Source organism: Danio rerio, chromosome 18 (genome assembly GCF_052040795.2).
Source record: "Danio rerio strain M-AB ecotype USA chromosome 18, GRCz13ab, whole genome shotgun sequence".
NCBI classification, from domain to species: domain Eukaryota; kingdom Metazoa; phylum Chordata; class Actinopteri; order Cypriniformes; family Danionidae; genus Danio; species Danio rerio.
This window is the reverse complement of record NC_141038.1, coordinates 34985827-35011273: the sequence shown is the minus strand read 5'-3', so window position 1 is coordinate 35011273 and position 25447 is coordinate 34985827. Positions and strand designations below refer to the sequence as shown.

The window sequence follows — 25447 nt, the reverse complement described above, 5'->3', positions numbered from 1 at the left end:
AGAACAGGTTGACGCAGCTTCTCCTACTGCAGCAAATTCTGTTTTTCCTGTTGATTTTTGGCGCAAGTTAATTAGGAAGTGACGATTTTGTTCACTTTGACTTGTTGGATGGAAATGTTGCTTTATTTGCACATTTTTCATGCGATAATCCAGTTTTGCGCATAAAGCTCATTCGCATTTTTGGATGGAAACAGCTAATGTGAAACAATATTATAGCCAATCAGAATCATGTGTTGAGCATGTGAACACTGTGGTCAATCAACTGCTTGAGAATCTGCTCAACTGTGCTCAAAATTCCCCCAGGAAATGCTATCATCATTACAATCTTTTAATTTCAGTACTGACTGGTACCAAAGTTAATACTTTTGGCAACCCTAAGTTAAATATACTTTGTGTATTGATATTCCTTGACTATATTACATGAATTTATGTGGCGGTACTTTAAATATTTACTGCCTGAGAACACTTACTGTATACTCCTTCATGAGGTTTTCATAGTCTTCATTAAGGTAGACAGAAAGTGCTCTGAGAATACAAGCCCTCCGAGTTGAGATGGTGTCATTCTGTAGAAGAGAGACATTATGGATAAACAATGAAAAAACACCATACTAAAGTGAAAATTATTTACAAGCATCTTAAATACATATAACAAACCTCGTCGATAGTAGCCATCAGTTTCCAAATTTTACGCCCTGCAATTCCTCCTTTTTTACGGTAGATGCTGGCCAGCTTGCTGGTGTAACCATCCAGTTTTGACATAAATGTCTGAAGTAGCGGGACAGTAGTGATTCGACTGAATTCCGCAGCAATCTGTAGATTTAGGACACAAGATTATAGTAAGGATATCTTTCATGTTTAAAAATATATTCATTGACATTTGAACACAAAAGCATTTAGGCTAACTGTGCGTGGACATGAAAAAAGCACTTAAAGCATTTAAAAACTTTTAAAGAAACAAAGTTATTACATTATATTTACCTCATTTTCACAAAACAGAGCTGGCCATCTGCTTTTGAAGTCAACAATGAAGGGCATCTCTACAATCAATTCATGTCTTCTGTAGATAAAAGTTTTTTCCATTTTGTTTTTAATAATTTGATGGTTGTCCCTTTTCTGAAACTCAGACAGCAATGCCAGTCGCTCTTCTTCTAGGCTTTGTGTGTTCTCTCCAGCTGGATAATCAGGGTAAAAATTTACTTCAGCCTTCTTTGGCTTTTTGACTTGGTTTGGATTTGTAGTTTCACCATGTTTGTGTTTTAAAGAATTTATCTTTACTTCAGAACAGCCAGCTGCTCGCAGTGTACGCCGATAGTTTGCCATCTTCCACTGTAGACTGATCTTCCAGCCATAGAACCCACCAACTGATCCTTTTTCCTGTAGACATGGATGCTTTGTAATCAGCGCCTTCGCAACCTCTTCGTATTCTTCAGTCCTAGGGTACACTTTGTATTTCACTACTTCTGCAGCCAAGGATTTCATAATTTCTGATTTTAGTTTGGGTTTTGAGTCTATGTCAAGTAAAGTACCGTCATTCAAGAACTCTTCGTGGGCTTTCTGCAGTTCCAGCTCTATCTCATAAGGAAACGTAGGGATCGGAAAGTTAGTTGGCCAGGTTTCACATCTCAGCTTTGTGGACGAAGACAGCTCAGAAGTTGAGGCAGAAGCAACATCTGATGTTGCTGGAGAAACTGGCAGGCAAGATGGTGATGAGGAAGTTGAGGAGCGTATATCAGTGTCAGCAGAAGAAAGAGAACAGGCATCATATGCACTTTGTGCTATGACTTTAACTGTTCCTTTGTCCTGGAGATCCACTGTTGAGGTAAGATTTAAGAAATCATCAAAGTCCATATCAAGATACTGCAGTCTAAAATCTCCTGTGACACCACATTGTTTCCTGATCTCAGATTTAAAATCTGCAATAGAATTGGGTATTCCAGATGGCAGCGTCAATTTAAATGAATCACTGTCTCCTAGAACAATTTTCAACTTTGCTGGATCAGTCATTTTCTCTGTTTGATCAATCACTCTGTAAGAGAAAAAGAAAACTGGTCAAGCAGCGTGTATGTATCTTTTCAAGGTAACCATACGGATAGCACCAACTTTATAATCACAGAGAGGATAACGGTCTGCTAATTCATTCAGCTCTATAAATGAAACATTCCTTGGATGAATATCCAATTCAAAGGATCGATAGTGCTCATTGTACCAAGAACCTAACTGTTTTGCTATAAAAGCAATTCCATCTTTCAAAACACAAATCTGCACTATTTCTGCAAAATCAGGCAGCCCACTAATTGTTCCATGCACAATAATCATGCCCTTTGTGTACTTTATGCCATCAGAAAATACTGTCTGAGCTAAATTAATAGCAGAAGTGTTCGGGTATCTTTGGTTAAAAGTGTAAGCAATGTCTTCCTGGAGAATATCAACAGGGACAGTTGAAATGCGTGTAACCTCTACAGGTAATTCATCGCACTGGGATGACTGCATAAATTGACCAACCATGAGCTGATGTTTCCTGGCCAAAGTCTTGGTGATATTTTTGAAACAGTTAGTGTGCCTAGCCACTTGTTTAAAAAAACTGTGCTTGGCTTCAAACCTCATTGTCCAGAATGAAACAGGTGGACCAAATAGATGGATCATCGCTGGATAATGTTCCAGAAAGTGATGTTTTGGCAAAAGCTTTCTTTCTGGAAAAAGTACTTTGAACCGATTGCGGTGTTCGGATATTTTGCTCTCCAAGTATGCAACAGACTCGCTAGTGTGCACAGGACACACAACAAGTTCAACAATGTCTTTCAGGAGAAGAATGAGTTCCCAAGCAGGTTCATCCTGAGGTATAAGTTTTCCAACAATTAATGGAATTAGCCGCAGCAAACACCAATTCTCATGAGCATTTCCCCCAATAGTTTTTTTCCTTGAAAAAGTGAGTGGAAGCACATGAGGACGATTGGTTTTATCTCCCCCACTTGAATGGGAATTCCTGAATCAGTTTGTTAAGTTGATCAAAGGTGAAATATTTCTTTTTTATAAATATGTCAATGCATCCAGCCAACTCAACAGGCACTATACCTTCTAGGAGATCATGGGCCACATCTGGGGGAAAACCTGCAGTAACTTTAAAGTAGGAGAGGTTCTCAGATAAAGCACATGCAGTTTTTACACCACAACATGCTTCTCCTTTCTTACATGCATCTGCTACATGTACATCATGCTGCTCTTCAGATCTGAGAGGAAAAGCGCCATCTCTGACCTCTTTAGACTGAATATCTGTGCGTGTAGCAGTGCAAAACCTACAAAAATATTCCCCTGAAAAGTTTTCAACAAATCCAGCTAAAGAATGTGCACCAAGACTGTCTGCAACAACATACTGCACTGTTCCTCTGATAAATGTTTTCAAGTCATTAACAAACACACCCTGCTGCTCTAAAGTGATGAGATCGTTCACAAGAGGCTCAAAAATTTTTCTATAGCCATAGGCCTTTACATCATCACTTTTACATAACAGAGCGAGATAAATTGAGGACAACGATGAACTACTCCCTGGTGGCAAGTTACCTAAAATCCAATAAACTGCACAGATCTTATGCTTTTTGCGTGACGTTCCTAATGGATTGCACAGCTCAAAGTCATCAATGTACAGACACAAGGAGAGTCTGAGTTCAGTTCCTGAGAGAAACTCATTATCTTTAAAGTGTTGACCATCTTTAAAAGATCTGTAAAATCCATCATTTATGATTTTCTGTCCTGTATGACCACCAACAACTTTATTAAGTATCTCTTTCTGATTAAGCAGCTGTTGTAATGATTTTAAGATGGGTATGTATTGGAAAGTTCTATTTTTTTCAGACTGAAGAATTATTTCAACAGGTTCAATTATCTCAAAATTTTCCCTGTAAAATTTCATGCGCTTGAAAGCAGTGGCCAAAGGACCATCATTTGAAGTAGCTTTTAACAGAGGGTTGGATGATGACAAAGAACTGATAAGCTCTTTTATGATAAGCTGATCTACATGAAGATTATGTTTCTGAAAAGTATCAAGAACAACTTTTGTTGATACGGATCCTGATGCAGAACTGATCAAATAGTGCAAATCTGTGATGAGTTCATCAATTGCATTACTAGGAACATGAAAATAATTTTCAAGTTTTAGCAAAATGGATGCAAATTTGAGCTCTATTGTCTTGGACAAATCTTGTACTTCTGTTTCCACTTCCACACTACCTGAAACATCAACATCCTCCTCTTCAGCTGGCAATAGATCTTCATTTAATTCCTGAGTAACATTACCACTTTCTATAATAACCCCTGGTTTGAAGTCCTGAAGAGAATAAAAATTGTGCTTTCTATTCTTATGGGACTTAAATGTGCCATACACATTTGTCTGAAAAGAGCAGTGCTTAAACATACAATGCACTGTCTCGCTGTTTTTAAGGTGGTTATGGATGTGACTAAAATACTCACGTTCTGACCCTATATTGCTGCAAGGACACACGTGGCAATTGAACGTGGTTAGCGTTACACTTGCAGGTAACCCCGTGTTCTCCTTTGCATGGCTACGATTTAGATGGCTGTGTAGCGCATTCCATGTTTTAAATCTACAGGGACACTCAGAATATGTGCATGGAAAACGAATACCGCGACCATAATGTCTATGCACTAATCTATAGTGTTTCAACAACTGTGATCTAGTCGTGACTGTTATTTTGCAGTCCTTGCACTGCCACATAATTGCGTTGAGAAACACGAGTGAGTTCAACAGGTTAAAAAAACGCTAAAACTCAAAGGACTCCGAAATAACTTGATAAAATAAATTAACATAATTCTGTGAACATTAACATAACTTTTCCTGGCGATATTTACCAGTAAAGCGTTATGAAAATACTTGTACCTGGCAAAGCCACCATCTTCTCCTCAATGTGCTTCGCGCTCTCGTCTGTCTTCCGTTCAGTTCCGTTGCTCCGCCTCCAGGTAAGCAGGTACGGTATCCGCAAATGTCCAAACTTAGGAGGGTTTTGCGATTTACTCCACAATGTTAAGTTGGCCAGTCAAACCCTTATTAAGTAAAGCCTACAGTACTACATTTTTGTAGAAATAACATAGTTAACTTGTGTTAATTCAATTACTTTTATTTTTTATGTAATGTGAACAAGGATGGGTAGAGTAAAATTAACAATAGGGAAAGTTCATTTTTTTGAGTGTAGTCACTCGTAATGTCTGCACTCCATTGATAATGCCTTTTTAAAGTCACGGTGTGCGCGCTTAACTCTAAGTTGGTCTACTCGAAGTTGATTGACCCAACTCAGATCAGCTGTTCTGAAACCGAAAACTCTTGATTTTTAATCTCTCGGTAAATCAACTCAGAGTTCACGTTTAAACTCTGAGTTGTTTGAACCTCCTTACTGAAACAGGCCCCAGGTACAGATGTTACTACTTCAATGTGTTCCTTGTGCCGCCATTCATGCCGCGGCGACGGCAGTACTTGATGCGCCAGCAGCATTTGACCGCTGGGTGGCACTTTAACCACAGATATTCAGCTTTGCCTTTTCACAATGCTAAACAGACTGTTCTGTAGGCGTAGCTTACTGTATGTGATGTGATGTGTTCAATTAAAATATAATTTTAATTAGTTTTTCTGGTAATAGACATGCTCTTACACTATACTATGCTGTAGAAAAGATACATGGTGAGAAGTCAAAAAGCAAATATAAGAATTAAGTTATTAGCCTTCAGTGCCCGATTAAATTGCGTTGGGGTGAAAATAATGTTTTGATTTCTTTGACTATCATGGCAATGTTATAATCTCAAATCTTAAACGTGCGCATATGAAAAACAGCAAAATAATATAGATTATCCAGCCGGTAGAGCACATCACCTCACAGTTGTGAACTTGCGATCACCTCAACTTACATTTAATTTTTTTTTTTACCTGGTTTATTGTAAACTTATTAAGTGCAAAGAGGATTCGTTTTGGAAAATAGAATTGAAGAAATGAAAGACAACTAAAATGAAAGCACAAACATTCAGTACAAATAATTAGTCTTAAATAAATAAAGCAGTCTTTTAGTCTAAATATAGAGAGATATAGTGTTTGCTATTTTGATAGAACTAAGACTAGACATGTTCATTTATATTTTTAATTTACGTTTTTATTTACATTTTCGTTGTTGATTATATTTACGATCTCATTTTATGTTTCAATTATAGTACATAATAATAAACGAATAATAAAAATAAATGAATAATGAAAGTAGGACATAAATAAGTCTGGCAGGTTTATTTTTAATAATTTAGTTTCAGTTCCGTTTTTTTGTTTCAAAACGTCAATGTTCTGCTTTAAAGTATAACTGTTGTTTTGTTTTGTTTTTTTACTTAATGGCTCAGTATGTTTTGTATTTTAATTTCATATTCAGTCACCTTGCATATGCGTGTGAAATATAATGCCGCATAACCGCGGAAAAAGAAGAAAAGGCTGTCAGTTAAAGCTAATTAATCAAAATTGGCTATATTAAAATACAGCATTTATGTTAATACAGGCAGAGTGTGAACAAACTAAGGCTAAGATATGTGCTTGCCTTTTAATGCATTTAAAAATATTTGCGGCCTTTTTATAGGCTACAGGCAACTGGTGTATAATAATGTTTTTTTTTTTTTGTATGGTAAAGGACAATGCACTTTATGTTATTGATGTAAACTTAGGCTAAAACTTACCAGTGATAAACGTGACCTACCTCAAGCAGATCACTTAAAATGTAATAAAAATAATGTTGCCGCAGGACATAAATGAAGTCCCGCAAGTTTATTTTTAATAATTTAGTTTCAGTACTATTAATTTTTTTCTCAAAACGTCAATAGCACCTTCAATAATCTAAACATTAAAGATGGACCGCAAGATGTGTTGAGTGGCTATGTGGTGAAGAACAATGGCAAAGCTAAGTGTGATTATTGTAATAAACTAATAAGTTATAAAGCAGAGTCCCGACCAACAGGACTAAGCATATGCGGTTGGCTCATTCTTCACGAATATAGAATTAAAATTATGGCGCGTTAGGTTCATTGTGCATCCCGCAGGTGCAACCAACAAGGGTTGTGCATTTGAGTTTAACTTTTTGAGCGTTATAAGCAGCTCGTTGTTAGTTTTTATTTAAATATATCGAGCCGAAACTAAGCAGCGCATTCTCTCCGCCTCCTCGTTTATAACCAGCTGGACACGCCACTGAAGCAGGAGAGACACTCCGTTGTTCATAATCTTTGCTGATGTGTCGGAGTCGAAAGAATATATCAAAGAGGAATGTTCTTTTGACAGTCCCGATATGTTCAATCTTTTTTTCCCTGTCATTTCTCTTCAGCAAATTATATTTTTAAAGCTGCTTGATTCTTTTAAAACCGAAAGCAGAGCCCGTCAATTGGTGTTTTTTCATAAGATACTCCTTTATGAATGTTTATTTTAAGAGTAGTCTTTAATGTGCTTTTTAATAGTTTTATTTTATTCCAAGCAGCACCTAAAAGCGAATTTATCCTCAAAACGTGGCATGAGAGCGATGCATGTCATGTGTCGCATATTGCCTTTTTTCTGATCTTTTTGCATAAAGGTTTTAATCAAAAGACAGGTAATTTAATTACTTTTGATGTGCTAAAATATTTGTTAAATAAATGTTATTTCAAAAAAAGCATATGCAATGTGCTCTGACAGGTAAAATCCGATTCTTTCTCTCTTTCAAGTTCAAAGCAAATTTGAATGCCAAAGGATTTTAGATATGCATATACAAGACTATGTAGTGTATTAACATCAACAAATTAATAAAATAAGTAGCAAATGAGAAATAAATGACAGACAAGTTGATAAAAACAGACATTATCTCTAATTATCAGAATTGCAAGATTAAAACAGCTGAATATAGGCCTAAATAATCTAGAAAGCAAATACTGCGCGCTGATATTTATTCTTCTTTTTTCCCGAATAACGAACAATTTCAACCGCGGGGAGATACCGACAGCTTGATTTGCAGTATTTTCTAACATGTTAGAAGCGGGCAGCGGACATCAGCTAGCCGTAAAGACGGGCCGGCACAAAAAAAAATGGCTGCCGGTGGAGAAGCGGCTGTGCCCTCAGCAGCTGATTGAGACGGAGCTGCATATCCTGAGTGCACTAAAAACTCCGAGATCCGGGAGAAATTCTACCCGATAATCCAACACATACAAAACAACTTTGAGTCCCTGTCGAACAGAACTCATCTTACTGGGGGAGTGTGTGTGCTGCTGTGTGTTCACCCAACAATACCCGCTCCTGTCTCCAACACACAAATACTGGAACTCTTTATGTGGACTTACTTTTGATAATAGGCTACTATTATTACCTTTATCCTGTTTAATGTTATCAAAAATCTATTTTTATTTTTATTATTATATTTTTATTTTTATTAATCATTTTTTTATTATATGTTATTTTCATATTTGTTTGCACTACTGCCCTTTTTGCACTGTCTTGTTTGTGAAATGCGCACTGCTTTGGCAAAACGAATGTACAGTTACTTGTCATGCCAATAAAGCACCTCAAATGTGAAAATAGCCTAGGCAACAAATAACAAATAGTAGTGTAATAATAACAAAAAATGCCCTTTTCATTTTCATACAATAGGCCTATGTGTGGGTTTTGACAATATGTGTTTAATTAAGCTATAAAGATCAGATGAAATGCATAGTGAAATATGAAATAAATGTCTCTTTTGCTGAAAATTTAATTAAACTATATATTTATTATTTTAAAAATCAACTCATTTTTGCCCAGAGAAAGAGGCTTGCGGCACTAGCGGACATGGGGTGCTTTTCTAAAAAAAGACATACAGTAACTTGCAGCTGAACTATGCACAGTTTGGGGAAAAAAAGGATATAGTGATGCATGTTCCCCCAAACCCCCTAGTTTCTCTGTCGCAGATCCATCATTTGAATCAGGTTAGTTATAAGTAAAACGCACATAATGATAAAGCACACCATCATCACGAGGGCAATTAAATAGACAACAAACATATTTTTAATTGTTTATTTATGTAATGTGAGTTGTTATAACTTTGTTCTTTAAATTATTTATAACTTAGGCTATTCTATCGAGATGACACCATAAAAGGCCTTCAATGCACTGAAATAGGTAATAGGGATACAATAAAAAGCCGATTTCACTATTGACCCTGTTTTTATTTATTGACGGCTTCCCAACGCCGCATTTCTGTTGCGCGAAAAAAAGCTGCTGCAAATAAGCAAATTTATGACAAAACAATTTTAATAGTTTCATAGTAGTAGCTGGTGTGCTTCATCTGCGTGATTCTGATTTGACATTCTTCCGCTAAACTTGCACTGTGTTGATGTGTAAATGGGCTATGATCTTTGCTATTGAGGCTAAGACATCAAGGTGTAAATGAGCTATAGTTCTCTTTGCAACTTTCAATTTCGAGGTGGGGGAAGTGGGAAGAGGCAATTCAAATGTACCATCTCTAAAAAAAAAAGGCCGCTTACGCGGCATTTGTGTTTATTATTACCTTATTTTTATTTTATTATTATTAATTTATTCATTCATTCTTCATTCATTTTCTTTTCGGTTTAGTCCCTTTATTAGTCTGTGATCGCCACAGCGGAATGAACCGTCAACTTATCCAGCATATGTTTTACGCAGTGGATGGCAGGAGGGCCAGCTGGGGCTTCGGGACGGAGTGAAAGGAAAGGCGGAATTTGCCCCGAGTCTGGGAAAGATGGCTTGCCGTAATTACACTAGTTTTCCTATCGCACACATGCGCCAAACACATAAACAAATAAATAAAAAAGGAAAAGAAAAGAAAACATCTAGACTTATAGACTGAGGTCTTTTTGCTTATAATCGCCCTTATGTTTCCGTTTTAAATGCAAGGCTGTTGCATAGAATAATACAATTTTAATTTATAAGTGATTTTGCTGCGTCCCCCTTGATGTTTCAATAACCCATAATAATCTACACACCATATTAAAGACACAGTAGACATAAAGGTTGTGTGTGAGAGACTGAGCAAAAGAGCACTCTCTTCACAGCTCTGTTGATGCTGCTAGCGGCTTCTTTCTTTTTGTTATTTATTTTGCAAATAATACACCATATGAATACAACAAAAAGACATAAAACTTTACAAATTACCTTTTGTAGACTCAAAACAAGTGTCATATCTTGATAAGCCTAAGCCACATTGAAATATAATTTAAAGAATTACATTATCGGATATAATAAAATCGCATTAAATAAACAAACCAATATAAAACAAGCAAAAGCAAGCTATAACAGTTTAGGTAGGCCTATACATAAATAAAACCGTTAAAGCCAAATCAAACTTTTATTTTACAAGATATTTTCTTTTAAAAGATTTTAGATATTTTCTAAAAACAATAAACACCAGAGAAGGTTTAGAATATTATTTATAAAGTATTTGGATATGATGATAATAATCAAATCGTGCAAACAGAGCATTTTTAGGAACACGTTTCAGGTCTCTCCAGTGCATTTGGGCTGAATGTTTGACTGTGTCTAAATGAGGATGTTATAAAATACATTTTCTACCGAGTTATTAACGGATGCACGATGCCAACAGTCGGGGGACGTTCTGGGGGCTGGGTTTGCGTTACGCGCTGCGAGCTGTAGGCCGACAGTGGAAATGCGACATGATTTCGGTCTCACTGATGCCCATTAACACCTGAAAGACAAGCTTTTGGTTATGAGATGGGGGAAGGGGTGTGTCTCCACCCTCAAGTGTTTTCCACAAACATGGTTACACAAAATCCAAAACTCCCGAGGACGGATGGCGTAACCGTAGCAAAACCTATGCGTTTTAAAACCAAACCGCATATGGGGCCTTATGAAAATGAATGTTTCTATGCACAGCAACTTCTGGACTGAACTACTTGTTATTTAAAATATCTCTATTACGCTCTAGCATTCGCCAAAACGAATTTGTACATAAAAACACCTAGCTGAATAGGGTGTTGCCTGCTGAGCCATGACAGCAGCAGACAATTCCGCACGACCATAAAGCCTTCACCCGACAGTTATTTTCTAATATTCACAACGCGAGCCACAACAATAGACATGCGATGCCCATCATCCTTACAGACAACTTCGCTTTAAACTGTATTAAGGTCCCATTTACACTGCACAGCAGTTTTATATAAAACGTTAATGACACATATAACAGGCTACATTTTGATGGTGAAATAACCTTTTAAACGATGGCTTTTTATTTCAGTATTCAAACATTAAATAACGAATGCATCAAGTGAAATAACGAATATGCAAACACATGTATATAAATATAAAGGACTATTATAATTAGCAAAATGCTGCTCTATTTAGCTTTGTATTTTTATAATTTTATTATTGTTATTTTTAATATTTTGAATTAATTAAAGCTATAGACAAATACTGCTTGACATTTTAGAAAATGTTTTGCGTATACCCAGTACCGAGAACAAACAAACAAAAGCACATGGCTTGTTAATCAATTTAATCAAGCTCTAGCCACGAATAAAATAATAGAATATTTTATTATTTTAATATTTTAGACGACGGGTTAGTAATTATATTATAAATGGTTATGTTCAGATCAATGAAATAATAACTTTAATAATTCTGCTTTGCATTTTTCTATGCATTACTAACATCACTAAACCATACATTTGTTTTATAAGTTAACCAAATATTTGCAGAGATTCAGCAGTTTTTTTTCTGACGCGTTTGCCAGTCATGCCAGTCAGTGAAAAAAAAAAGTAACTGTGGCCCCGTTTGCAGGTATTCAGATTCGATTTTATTAATCTGATTCAACTTTTATTATTTACAGGACATAAAAATGCAATTAAAAGTTTCAAATCAATGTGCATTGTCCTTTACCATACAAACAACACGTTCTCACTCCCAACTCGTCATATACTGACGCTTGGTCAGGAACCCTCGGCGTAGGTTATTGACGCACAGGGTACCCCTTTAGCGTCATATTTAGACGTGCAGGGATTCCCTATAGAATATGTACCTGAGCCTGAGGCGTCATAGGGAGACGCTGGAGGCTCGTATAATTACCAATAGATGTCAACGCAATTTTTAAAACCTGATTTACGCCTATTATCGCAGTTTTCTTATTTTAAAAATATGTCATTTTTATTTTGTTCATGAAAAGCGTCTGTAAACTGGGTCGAAACTACTGTATGAATAAACTTCGGTCCACGTGACATCCCTTCACGGTGAGTTTAACGCCGCTCTGCTATTGGTCAAACTGCATCAGCGCTGAGTTCTCAGATGAGTTCAACTGTCAACATTAAATAGTGTGTTAATGCTGCATAATGTATTTTATTGGAGATTAGTTGGTGTTTATAAATATGTTATCATTTACTTCAAATTTAATGAGTGAAATTATACTCGGTTGCCCAGTTTAGGGTAACTATGCCTAATAAAACTTTGATTCATTCATATTATTTATTATTTTTTTTACTTAAAAAATATTACATTTCAAGTACTTAGTTTTAAAAATGTTTTTGGCTGATCTTTTTCATTTTAAATGATTTATTGATGTTCGGGTCATTGTATGTGGCGATCTATTTTTTACAGTCTATGGTCGCGATCCCAAGGTTCATTGCGATCCCAAGGTTCACTGCGGTTTTCCACAAGGTAAGTAAAAAGTAAACAAATAAAGACGATTTGTTGATAAAGCATGTACTGTAAACTAGCGACGTTATCTAATTACATCAAGTTCATTTATTAAAAAAATACTTTTTCTTCACATATAACGTTGGTCATGCATAGCTTAGAAGAATATATACATTTTAAGATGAGGAACAGTGTTACCAGATTGTTGTTTTCCACAATAGAATTCGTGCAAAATCTATATATAATATGCAATATACAACTCTAATAATACAAATGTATTCATAATTGTTTCAATATTAAAGCAAATCAAGTGTTTCCAAAGGTTTAAAGGCTACATTGTAAAAACAATTATTTTCCATGCCTTAAAACACACACACACACACACACACACACACACACACACACACACACACACACACACACACACACACACACACACACACACATATATATATATATATATATATATATATATATATATATATATATATATATAAACTGTATATATTTTTTATTATTTATTTTTTATAATATGGTATAAGTCTGTTGAGAAAAGCAAAACTGCTTGGCATGTAATTGATTATGCCCTTATTTCAGTAGTAAATTTACCCATTTCAAGTAAAAGTATTTGAAGCATAACAAAAGCTCAAGTGTAACTTAAGCTGATGTATGTCACATAATGAATATCATACACTATTACCAGTATAATTTGGCCTTTACCAATTTATTTAATAAAAGAAAGAATCTATCATCTCTAAATTGTGGTAAAGAGGCACAACAAGCTGTCTTCATTGTCAAATATTATGTCAGTCATGATGGTAATGGTAAAACTCATGGATTACCTTGCACCTTCTCAGAAATTTAACATTGATCATATGTATTACAGGTGGCTGGATTGTTTTTAACACAAGCAACGTTTTTTTAAATCATTATCTTAAACAGATTAAGGATCATTTTGGACTACACTTACATTACTTTACAACTGCTTAATGCAGTACTGATGTATCTAGTAGTTAAGTGGGTTTAACTAATGTCACATCTGTTTTTATTCATTTCAGATGCAGAAACTTTTGACATATGAATTCATCTTGACTAAGGGTAAGGTTTTTGTTCAGAATTAATCATTAATTAAAATCATTGTATTTTCTTTGTTAATATGTACAGATTTTAAAAAGAATGTACTTTCTTTAAACAAAGAACTCTTCACAGCACTGCATCTGAACAGTCACAACCTCACAGAGCTGCACAACTGCCCCACTCAAGATCAGTGTTGAAGCTGGAACCTCGTCTTGTGTACAGCAAAGGCAGAGCTGAAAATTCACTGTTTGTCTTGTATTGTGTGGTAAGTCATAGTTTTATAAAAAAAAAATATTTTATTGCAACACTAAGTAGTCTATTCTGTGGTCAATATGATATAAAGGGCCTAAAATGGGACTGATGTGATCATTGTTTAGATTTCTAGATAAGTACTCATGGGGCTACACATGCAGCTGAAGTTAGCTACATTGAGTAGGACATTTCTTTCAGTATACTCTTAAAGAGATTCATCCAAAAATGAAAATTCTGTCATTAATGACTCATACTTCACTTGTTCCAAATATGTCTGAGTTGCTTTCTTCAGTTAAACACTAAAATATATATTTTAAAGAAAGATGAAAACCTGCAAACATTAACTTCCATAGTATTTGTTTTTTCCCACTATATATGTCAATGGTTTCAGCTTTTCAGCTTTCTTCAAAAAACCTATTTTATGTTCAACACAAAGTAACTTGGAAGTTTTTAAAAAAGGTTTACAACCACTTGAGGGAGAGTAAATAGTGAACTATTCCTTTAACCCAATCTAGTTGACTTTACTAGTAAATTGTATAGAAACCCCTTACATTTTATACAAGGTACAACTTAACAGCCGTACTTGAATTAAAATATTACTGTAAGTCCAAGAAGATTGTAAAGGTTCTAAGTTAATTTAAAGAGGGCTGTTTAGTTTCACTACATTGTAAAAACAATGTTTTAGTTGATGAGGGCTGTTTTAGTTTAGTTGTGTAAAAACATAAAGGGTTTAAGGCAACAGGTTTCTATGCAGTTTTCTAATAAAGTCAACTAGTTTGGGTTAAGAGTGTAATGGGTTACAGTAATAGCAGTGAATCATGCAGGCATACAATAAATGTTTAGCCATTTAAAGCAATAAGCTTGTTATAATTTAGAAATATTTTTAGGGTGGAGCACAGTATGCTGTTGTAGTTTTCATATAATTGATGAGTCAAACATGAGATGTGTGTGTTAAATTGCAAGAAGTAAATTAACAATGTTCATCAAGATTCAAATCTTGCATCTTATATTTTTTAAGGTTTTGGCCCAATAATACCCATATTCTGCTATTTAAAAAAACATGCTGGAATTTGTGTCAGCATTCCCTTCAATGAAAACTACAGCAGTGGACATCAGTGGTGATAAAAATGTTTGAGAAGGATAAGGGTTTTCATAATGAGAAGTGCAGTCACTATCCTGATATCTGAGTGTAGAACTGACAGATCTACTTGGAATACATGGAAACATGCTAGAAATGTTTAACCTATTATTATTAATGACACTTTACATATATAAATAAATATCCCTGGACTTTCTAAATGAAACCTAACCATCATTCTTTGTTCAGTAATGATATTGTGCACTTCTAATACTTTACAGTGGCAAGACCTGGAATAACACCTGGGAGCCCTCCAGGAATTCCTGACACTTTACGCACAAGTCTCCTCATGCTAACCGGATTGCAATATGACAGTCTAGTCAGCATAAACACCTGGACTCACCAAGCACACTTTGGTTCTCAGTGTTTTGTATAAATTGTTTTTGCTATTCTTCAGTAAATACTTTTGATGTTTAAGTTCAAAAAGTTGTTATTATAAACATAATTTGCATTTGTGATGAACTTGACTTGTTGTTGTTGTGCAAGCTGTTTATTATAATGGCATTTCCAAAGGCATCATTTGAAAATATTTTTTTGCAGTGCAGTTTTACTTGAGCTTGACATAACAGATGTATGACATGAATAAATATCACAAAATAAATATAATAATAATAAAAAATATACATTTCCTTCAATTATAATAGTTTTTAATCATTTATATATGTATGGTAATATGTTATTGCATTAAAAACTGTTATAAAATATATATATTTGCATGTTTGCGTGATTTTTGTTTTTTGTGGCATTATAAATAAATTATAAATGTTTCATTAAAAATGTATTGTGTTTATTTGCATACTCATTTACAATGAACTACTATTTTTACTATTTAATGGGCACTATATTTGTCATTTAAGTTTGACATATATTTATATTTGTATATCTACATGATGCAGGGTTTAGTTACAGGAAATGCTGAAAATGTTTTCAAACATGAAACTTTTATTTTATTATTCGTTTCAAATTTTGTATACTGCCTATGATCTGGTTTTACTATGATCATTTTGCACATCAGTATAATAATATTATTAATAGTAATATTAATACAGATTTTGATATTTAAGTTATATTATAAGGTTATAATAATCTACCTTCAGCCGGAAGATTACCAAATAGAGACAAAGTGTGACGTAGATTGCGACGTTGTGATTGGACTATAACTTCAAAACCAAATTAAAAGATCCTTCGTGTTGCTAACTATGTTTTGCTAACTTTGCCACTTTACTAACAGTGTCCTTTATCAATGAGTTATCGCTGTGTTTCAAATAGTTACCGATTAACCAAGATCGTAACCCTAAACTTAACCCTAACTACACCTTTCAATGAACTACATTTTGTACCGCCATGTCTTTCCCGTCCCTCCTATACAGTGACAAAGGATTGTGGGTAATGTAGTTTAAAGCCTTTTTTTTTAATAAAATGGAATAAATACAATTTTTAATGAACTAAAGACTATCTGAATAAGGTCATTGTGCATATATTTATGACATATATGAAAGCCAGGCATAAATTTGTTATTTTACAATGAGTATTTTTTTAAAACAGCTTTTATTGACTTGATCAGTATATATCAGACTATTATATCCAATATTATTTATTGAACATAGCATAGGTAATAGTCTTGCTGATATTCTCTCACTCATTTCTCGTTTGAAATGTGAATACTTTTTCCTTTTCTACGGGGCTCTACTCATCCCCTTTGAGTAAAAGGGCAGTTAACCTATGTAGATGTATTATCTTCAACATGGACAAGAAATTGTATTGTCACATGTACAGTTGTGGTAAAAAAAAATAAGCTGGAAAATAAGCTAAACATTAGTATCCTCTTTAATCACAAGTTATTAGCAATAGTAATCTATGTTCATCACAAATATTATGAGTTCAGAATTCTGGAAGTGTGTTTCATTAATGGTCATCATGTGATGTTTAATTGTTTTCACTTTATTTGAAATATGGACAAAAGCTCTTTTAAAATATGTAAATGTTTATAAATATAACCTTTTTCAAGATGTATTTGTTTGACAACCACTCTTTATCTGACTATTTTTACTTTCTAAATCTTCAACTGTTTGTGTAACAGTATGTTTTGATGACAATGGATGAACTTGTGTTTAATAATGACCACATAATGTCTTTGTCCTGGATGTGGGTTAATTTGTTAATTATTTTCTTTATGATCAAATGGTTGTAAGATTTGCTGCATTGTAAGAATCATGAAAATAGTGAGAAATGAGGTAACAATGACGAAAAGATATCCTTTCAAATGTTGTGAATAGTTCAAACCTCCAAATGATTAAAATACATAGTCAATAACCAATAAAATAAAAATGCAAACCTTTAAATTATCTAAACTTGAAGTAAAATAGTTCTGTGCTGTACTTATAAGTTACTGTGAAGTTTTATGTCTACCAAAAATACAAATTTTATTTTCATTCATTAATTTTCTTTTTGGCTTAGTCCCTTTATTAACCAGGGGTCGCCACAGTGCTATGAACCGCTAACTTTTCCAGCATGTTTTTATGCACCAGATGCCCTTCCAGTCGCAATCCATCTCTGGGAAAATATTTATTTTTTTTATTTTTTATCTTGCATTCAATAAAACATTATACAAAGATTATTATTAATTTTCAGCATAACAACAGTGGCACTGTTATCTCACAACAAGTACAGCAGTTTTTTGTTAGACATTCTAACAAATGAATACAAATGTTTCAAAGTAAAGACAAAAATAAAAGGAAATTATTATTTTATATTTTTTTAGAAAAATCCATGAGGACCAAATCAATACATCAGATCTTTGATGTAAATCATAGGTTAATTTTTCCAGTGGTAGAAGTCTGATTGCCTGACTCAGCCACATATTGGCTGTAGGTATCTGAGCAGTTGACCATAATAATATACATTTTATGGCCAAGTATATGCAAAAATTAAATTTATCATAAAAATGTATCATAAAATTGATATTTTAAAAGCTCTTGATGTCATTTAATGTTATAATTTTATTTTAATATAGAGTTCCTCAAATTGTTATATGTTGTAAGCAGTTAGGCATACAATAATGCTCTTAATTTACAACACTGATTGATTTTAGAGGCATGCATACATACTGTACATATCTATGTATTTAAAAAAAAAGAGACAACAATTTGGTTATAGATGATGAAAATTTATTTTTTTACAGATTTTATTACATGCTTTAGATTCAGGGTTAAGGTCATCCTCTTCTGGATTACAGTAAAAGAAAATCCACAGTCAATGTCATACTCATCAGCTGGAGCTTTATTTAAAAAAAATGTCTGTTCACTGCTCCAGCCAAAACTTGCAGGTACCTTGCAGGTCTCTAGATTGCACCATTGTATTGTTGTTTATTTCTCAGTTATTTTGCTGCTTTCTGAGAAGGATGATCAACAGACCTTTTAACCCCTCTTCATTTAGGCCACATGCCGAATCTTAAAAGAAGAACACAACAACATTAAAATATATTAGTATCCTTTGGACTGGGTAACCTTATGCTTTATGTGCCAAAAAATACAAATACATACCAGTACTTTTTATATTATTATTTATAGTGGTTGGCCATCTCTGCCACAATAATCCGCTGCTTCTCCTGAAGAATCCTGACTAGCAGGATGATGTTGAACACCCTCCTCTTTGTTGCTGGATCGACAGAGTCTGAAATATATTCATAAAAAGAAAGTTGTATTACAAGGATTATACGTCAACTTTTAAAGAATCAACACTGACAGAAGTCTAGTGTACATACCATGCCATATGACGAAGACATCCATATCACTTCTGTTTTTTGTTGTCTTTGCGTCTGCTACTGAAAAAAAAAATAATAACAATAATAGTAACACTTACAATATTTCATGACTACATGTAATATTAATAATAATTTCCTCACCTGCCCTCTCCTCTACATCACAGACCAAAGTCTTCCAATTGGTTTCCGGTCACTGCCAGTTCCATGGATTGTGTTTTGCAACTTGCTTTGCAGAGCTGTTGCAGTCTACAATAATAAGCAATCAAAAATCACAATACTATTTAAATAGGTTACTGAACATCTAAAACAAATTCTACTGGATGCAGTTACCTTCTGAAATCAACAGGTCAGCGAGATGGCCAAATTGTTGAATATCTGCTAATTCCAGCACATGACCATGAGAGTTACAGTAGCATGTCTGGTCACTCCAATCCTATAGAAGAAATATTGAACTGTTCAACCTCCTTCCCAAGAGTAAAACCACACATATCCTGGTATGCCTCACTCCATTTCACCTGGTTAACATATACAAAAAAAACAACAAAAAAAAAACAACAACAAATAAGTAAACCAATAAGTTTTGGCATTTACCTGTAGATCAGTTTAAGATAATCATATAGTTCATCTATCTCAGATTTAAACTCATGTGCTTAGGCATGAAACACACTAAAATCATAGGCTTAAAGATGGTGCTGAAACTTTGGACAGCTTTTTGCAACTCTTTGGAGGTAGTGTCATTAGTTGATGTAGTCCACAAATCTTCCTGCCAATCCTTAATCCTTAGCTGTAAATACACCTTCAAAAATGCCAGTGTTTGAAAAAGGGATGAAACAGTACAGAACAAGTGCATAACAGTTTCTATCTTCTAATCTAATTTTACTAGGTGAACATCAAAGAGCTGTTTTCTTGTTAATTTAGTTTCAACACATACAGTTTAAAGTACCTCGTTCATTCTTGAAATGGTTATGCTTATGGTTAACATCTACTTAAATTGGCAGTATATCTAGTGTGGAAGCAGGACAGATGAAAGACTCTTCCTTGCAAATACTATCCACCTTGTATTGCACAGACTCCCACTCAAGAATATCTCAGAAAAATGTCTGCTGAGATCTTAGCAGTCCATTAAAAATAATTATACCAACATCTTTTCCACCAATGGAAAGACTATAAAAATATTTTAGGATATATTAATACTTGCATGACCAAATCTGAGATAAAAAAGGCCATCAGTATGGCTTAGTTTAAATAAAACCAAAATTTTACTCTAGCCCACTGTCACCTAGGTCTACAGATCCAGGGACTAATGGAAACATTAAAGTACACACCAACAGCCACTGGAGCAAGGCCCTCTCACAGTTGGGAAGATTGGAGTTCCTATGAGCTGTACCAGATAAAAACCACAAAAAACTTACATTTATAACTTATCCTAAGACTAGTAGACAAGCAGCATAAGCAGACTTCTAATTTCCTAAACCCCAATGTGGACAGTTGATGGCCTATAAGGTGTCATAAATTCAGACAAAACAAATTACTTTCTGAAAAAGAAAAAAATGGTTGGCCACTATCAACACCCAGAACAAATAGTTTTAAACAGTTAGGCCACAATATTTTGTGAGCTTATACTGTAGTTTATAATGTTTTGCATAAACAATAGTAATAGCAAAACTAATGCGTCTCTTTCTGTTATTACAATAGTAGTGAAAGAATACATGCATTTCATCTTATACAATCATATATGCCTAAACAATGTAGATATTTAAAATACATGCAATGAAAAACTTCACTAACCCTTGACTGATTCCAGAGTGGTCTTGGCCTTCTTTACATGGTGGTGCTTCTTGGAGATCATCAAGCTGTCATCAAGACTTGAGGTTATAATTGAGATCTTGATTATCAATCTGAGTATCAAGGAATCACTCATGGTGATAGGCAGAAACAGGCTGAAAGACACCAGAATTAATCAAACAAATACAAAGGTGTTAACAGAGATAGAGAGAGAGACAAGTGCAATTTAACGTATAGACATTGGTAAAGTGACTTTACTTTTTGCTTATTAGAAAACTAAATTGGATTTTTAAAGTAATCTAAAGAACCTGAAAAAAGCAAAGAGAAAATATTCATATCTGAACAATGAACACCTAATAATTTACACCTGTAAGTTTTATATATATATATATATATATATATATATATATATATATATATATATATATATATATATATATATATAAAACTATATATATATATATATATATATATATATATATATATATATATATATATATATGTGTGTGTGTGTGTGTGTGTGTGTGTGTGTTTGTGTGTGTGTGTGTGTGTGTGTTTTAAGGCATGGAAAATAATTGTTTTTACAATGTAGCCTTTAAACCTTTGGAAACACTTGATTTGCTTTAATATTGAAACAATTATGAATACATTTGTATTATTAGAGTTGTATATTGCATATTATATATAGATTTTGCACGAATTCTATTGTGGAAAACAACAATCTGGTAACACTGTTCCTCATCTTAAAATGTATATATTGTTCTAAGCTATGCATGACCAACGTTATATGTGAAGAAAAAGTATTTTTTTTAATAAATGAACTTGATGTAATTAGATAACGTCGCTAGTTTACAGTACATGCTTTATCAACAAATCGTCTTTATTTGTTTACTTTTTACTTACCTTGTGGAAAACCGCAGTGAACCTTGGGATCGCAATGAACCTTGGGATCGCGACCATAGACTGTAAAAAATAGATCGCCACATACAATGACCCGAACATCAATAAATCATTTAAAATGAAAAAGATCAGCCAAAAACATTTTTAAAACTAAGTACTTGAAATGTAATATTTTTTTAAGTAAAAAAAATAATAAATAATATGAATGAATCAAAGTTTTATTAGGCATAGTTACCCTAAACTGGGCAACCGAGTATAATTTCACTCATTAAATTTGAAGTAAATGATAACATATTTATAAACACCAACTAATCTCCAATAAAATACATTATGCAGCATTAACACACTATTTAATGTTGACAGTTGAACTCATCTGAGAACTCAGCGCTGATGCAGTTTGACCAATAGCAGAGCGGCGTTAAACTCACCGTGAAGGGATGTCACGTGGACCGAAGTTTATTCATACAGTAGTTTCGACCCAGTTTACAGACGCTTTTCATGAACAAAATAAAAATTACATATTTTTAAAATAAGAAAACTGCGATAATAGGCGTAAATCAGGTTTTAAAAATTGCGTTGACATCTATTGGTAATTATACGAGCCTCCAGGGTCTCCCTATGACGCCTCAAGCCTGATTTATACTTCTGCGTCAAACACCGGCGTATGCTACGGCGCTGACGCATAGCCCTTCGCCGTGGCCATCGCCGTCACTGACGTGCACCTCTCAAAAAATGTAACTACACGTCGCAACGACGCGTAGCATAAGCTCTGTGATTGGTCGGCTTGGTAGCGCTGACGAGTCTGGGCGGGACCGAGAGGCGCGCGAATGGCGCGACGCCGCGCGAGCGATTGTTTACAAGTGTGGAATCCCGTGAAGGAGCTCCGGATGGAAAGTTTTGTTTTGTGTTTACCTCATAGTTAAAGTTGTTGTACGTCCGCCGGTTCCTGCCTCAAAATGAGCGAGTTTGAGCCACTTGTACATCCCGGAAGTGTTCAGGAAATGCAAAAAAGTAGCGAAGAAACTTGACACAGAGGAACATTTACACCTCACTGCCAACTAGCGTTTCGGAAGTGTTAATGCAGACCGGCAGAGACAGCGCGCAGAAGTATAAATGCACAGCCACGCGCGTTGCCTGCGCCGTGGGTTACGCCGGTCACCTGACGCAGAAGTATAAATCAGGCTTCAGGCTCAGGTACATATTCTATAGGGAATCCCTGCACGTCTAAATATGACGCTAAAGGGGTACCCTGTGCGTCAATAACCTACGCCGAGGGTTCCTGACCAAGCGTCAGTATATGACGAGTTGGGAGTGAGTGTTGATACAAAAACAAAACAAAACATTGTTATACACCATAGCCTGTAGCCTATAAAATGGCCGCAAATCTTTTTAAATGCATTAAAAAGCAAGCGCATATTAGCCGTACCTTGAGTTTGTTCACATTCTGCCTGTATTAACATGCATGCTGTATTTTAATATAGCTTATTTTGATGAATTAGCTCTAACTGACAGCTTTTTCTTCTTTTTCAGCGGTTATGCTCGCATTATATTTCACACGCATATGCAAGGTGACTGAAATTGAAATTCAAATACAAAACATACTGAGCCATTAAGTAAAAAAACAAAACAAAACAACAGTTATAGCTACTTTAAAGGAGAACATTGCCGTTTTGAAAAAAAAAAAAAAAACTGAACTGAAACTAAATTATTAAAAAAATAAACCTGCTAGACTTAATTTATGTCCTGCGCAAAAATATTTTTATTATAATCTGCTTAAAATAGGTCAATTTATTTCTTTTTTTTTACTTTTGATGAAGCTGCATTCAACTTAAGCTCAATGTCGGCAATGTCTTTAAATAAATAATATATCTAGGCCTATTTTCATTATTCATTAATTTTCATTATTCGTTTATTATTATCTACAATTGTTGAGACATAAAATGAGATAGTAAACTATGATCAACAACGAAAATGTAAGTAAAAACAGAAATAAAAACATAAATGAAAATGTCTTGTCTTAGTCCTGTCAAAATAGCAAACACTGAACATCTCTCTATATTTAGGTTAAAAGACTGCTTTATTTATTTATTTAATTATTTATTTATTTATTTAAGACTACTTATTTGTACTGAATGTTTATGCTTTCATTTTAGTTGCAAAAAGATCAGAAATTGATCTCGCACGCGCAGGGAAAAAAGGCAATTATGCCACATATGACTTGCATCGCTCTCATGCCAAGTTTTGAGGATAAATTCGCATTTAGATGCTGCTTGAAATAAAATAAAACTATCAAAAAGCACATTAAAGACTTTAATAAAAAATTAAAACATTCATAAAGGAGTATCTTATGGGAAAACACCACGGGCTCTGCTTTCGGTTTTAAAAGAATCAAGCAGCTTTAAAAAATATCTAATTTGCTGAAGAGAAATGACACGAAAAAAAATAATAAAAAGATTAAACATATCGGGACTGTTAAAAGAAAATTCCTTTTTGATATATTCTTTCGACTCCAATACATCAGCTAAGATTATGAATGACGGAGTGTCTCTCCTGCTTCAGCAGCGTGTCCCGCTGGTTAAACGATGAGGCGGAGAGAATGCGCTGCTTAGTGAACCTAACGCGCCATTATTTTAATTCTAAATTCGTGAAGAATGAGCCAACCGCATATGCTTAGTCCTGTTGGTCGGGACTCTGCTTTATAACTTAGTTTCTTCACATGTTGCCACTCGGCACATCTTGCGCTCCATCTTTAAACAAATGTTTACATTATTGAGGTGCTCTCCGGCGGCGAAGTTTCTGGCAGAGTAGCGAGTGAAAAAATGTGCTTGCAGAAATTGGAATCAAAATTTTAATTATATAACAAGCATCGTATTCTTTCTAATCCTCGCCCAGTTTTAATACAAGTTGTGTTTTTTATATTTGTGGCTGTGAAGTTTATTAAGAATATATATATATATAGCCTACTTTATTTTTTTTTATACTTTAAGTGATCTGCTTGAGGTAGGTCACGTTTATCAATGGTAAGATTTAGCCTAAGTTTACATCAATAACATAATGTGCATTGTCCTTTACCATACAAAAAAAAAAAAAGAAAAAAAAAACATTATTATACATAGTTGCCTGTAGCCTATAAAAAGGCCGCAAATGCATTAAAAGGCAAGCGCATTTCTTAGCCTTGAGTTTGTTCACACTCTGCCTGTATTAACATAAATGCTGTATTTTAATATAACTTATTTTGATGAATTAGCTCTAACCTTTGACAGCTTTTTCTTCTTTTTCCGCGGTTATGCGGCATTATATTTCACACACATTTGCAAGGTGACTGAATATGAAGTTAAAATACAAAACATACTGAGCCATAAGTAAAAAAAAACAAAACAAAACAACAGTTATAGCTACTTTAAAGGAGAACATTGATGTTTTGAAAAAAAAAAAAAAACTGAACAGAACTGAAACTAAGTTATTAAAAATAAACCTGCAAGACTTAATTTATGTCCTGCGGCAAAAATATTTTTATTATACTTTTAGTGATCTGCTTAAGGTAGGTCAATTTATTTTTCTCAGTGTTTCACGTACTGTACGGCAATGTCTTTAAATAAATAATTTATTTAGGCCTATTTTCATTATTGATTTATTTTTATTATTCGTTTATGTACAATTGTTGAGACATAAATGAGATAGTAAAATATAATCAACAACGAAAATGGAAATAAAAACAGAAATAAAACATAAATGAAAATGTCTTGTCTTAGTCCTATCAAAATAGCAAACACTGAACATCTCTCTATATTCAGGCTGCTTTATTTATTTATTTATTTATTTCAGACTACTTATTTGTACTAAATGTTTGTGCTTTCATTTTAGTTGTCTTTTACTTCTTCAATTC

General features: G+C 34.1%; 1 protein-coding gene and 2 long non-coding RNA genes across 3 annotated transcripts in view; 1 reads left to right on the top strand and 2 right to left on the bottom strand.

Annotated features, from left to right (window-relative positions):
• The window catches only part of LOC100332501 (sterile alpha motif domain-containing protein 3), a 191781-nt gene extending 186826 nt beyond the window's left edge, over positions 1–4955 (bottom strand). Inside the window, exons 1-4 of the mRNA XM_087293275.1 lie at positions 4892–4955; positions 979–2026; positions 655–810; positions 471–563 (exon numbers count right to left, since the gene is read on the bottom strand). Of these exons, the coding sequence (XP_087149401.1) occupies positions 471–563; positions 655–810; positions 979–2004 (1275 nt within the window). The 5' untranslated portion in view covers positions 2005–2026; positions 4892–4955. The remainder of the gene's footprint in view (positions 1–470; positions 564–654; positions 811–978; positions 2027–4891) is intronic.
• A 7663-nt stretch (positions 4956–12618) lies between these two features.
• si:dkey-188k17.3 lies at positions 12619–15819 on the top strand. Its single transcript, XR_015515100.1, has 4 exons — positions 12619–12667; positions 13705–13744; positions 13844–13988; positions 15335–15819. It is a non-coding gene; the product is annotated as a si:dkey-188k17.3 (long non-coding RNA).
• Positions 15820–18258: 2439 nt separating this feature from the next.
• si:dkey-188k17.2 lies at positions 18259–23386 on the bottom strand. The gene is made up of 8 exons (XR_015515103.2): positions 21990–23386; positions 21565–21624; positions 20665–20816; positions 19207–19391; positions 19018–19122; positions 18877–18936; positions 18656–18785; positions 18259–18562 (listed from the first exon to the last, which is right to left on the bottom strand). It is a non-coding gene; the product is annotated as a si:dkey-188k17.2 (long non-coding RNA).
• Between the last annotated feature and the right edge of the window lie 2061 nt (positions 23387–25447).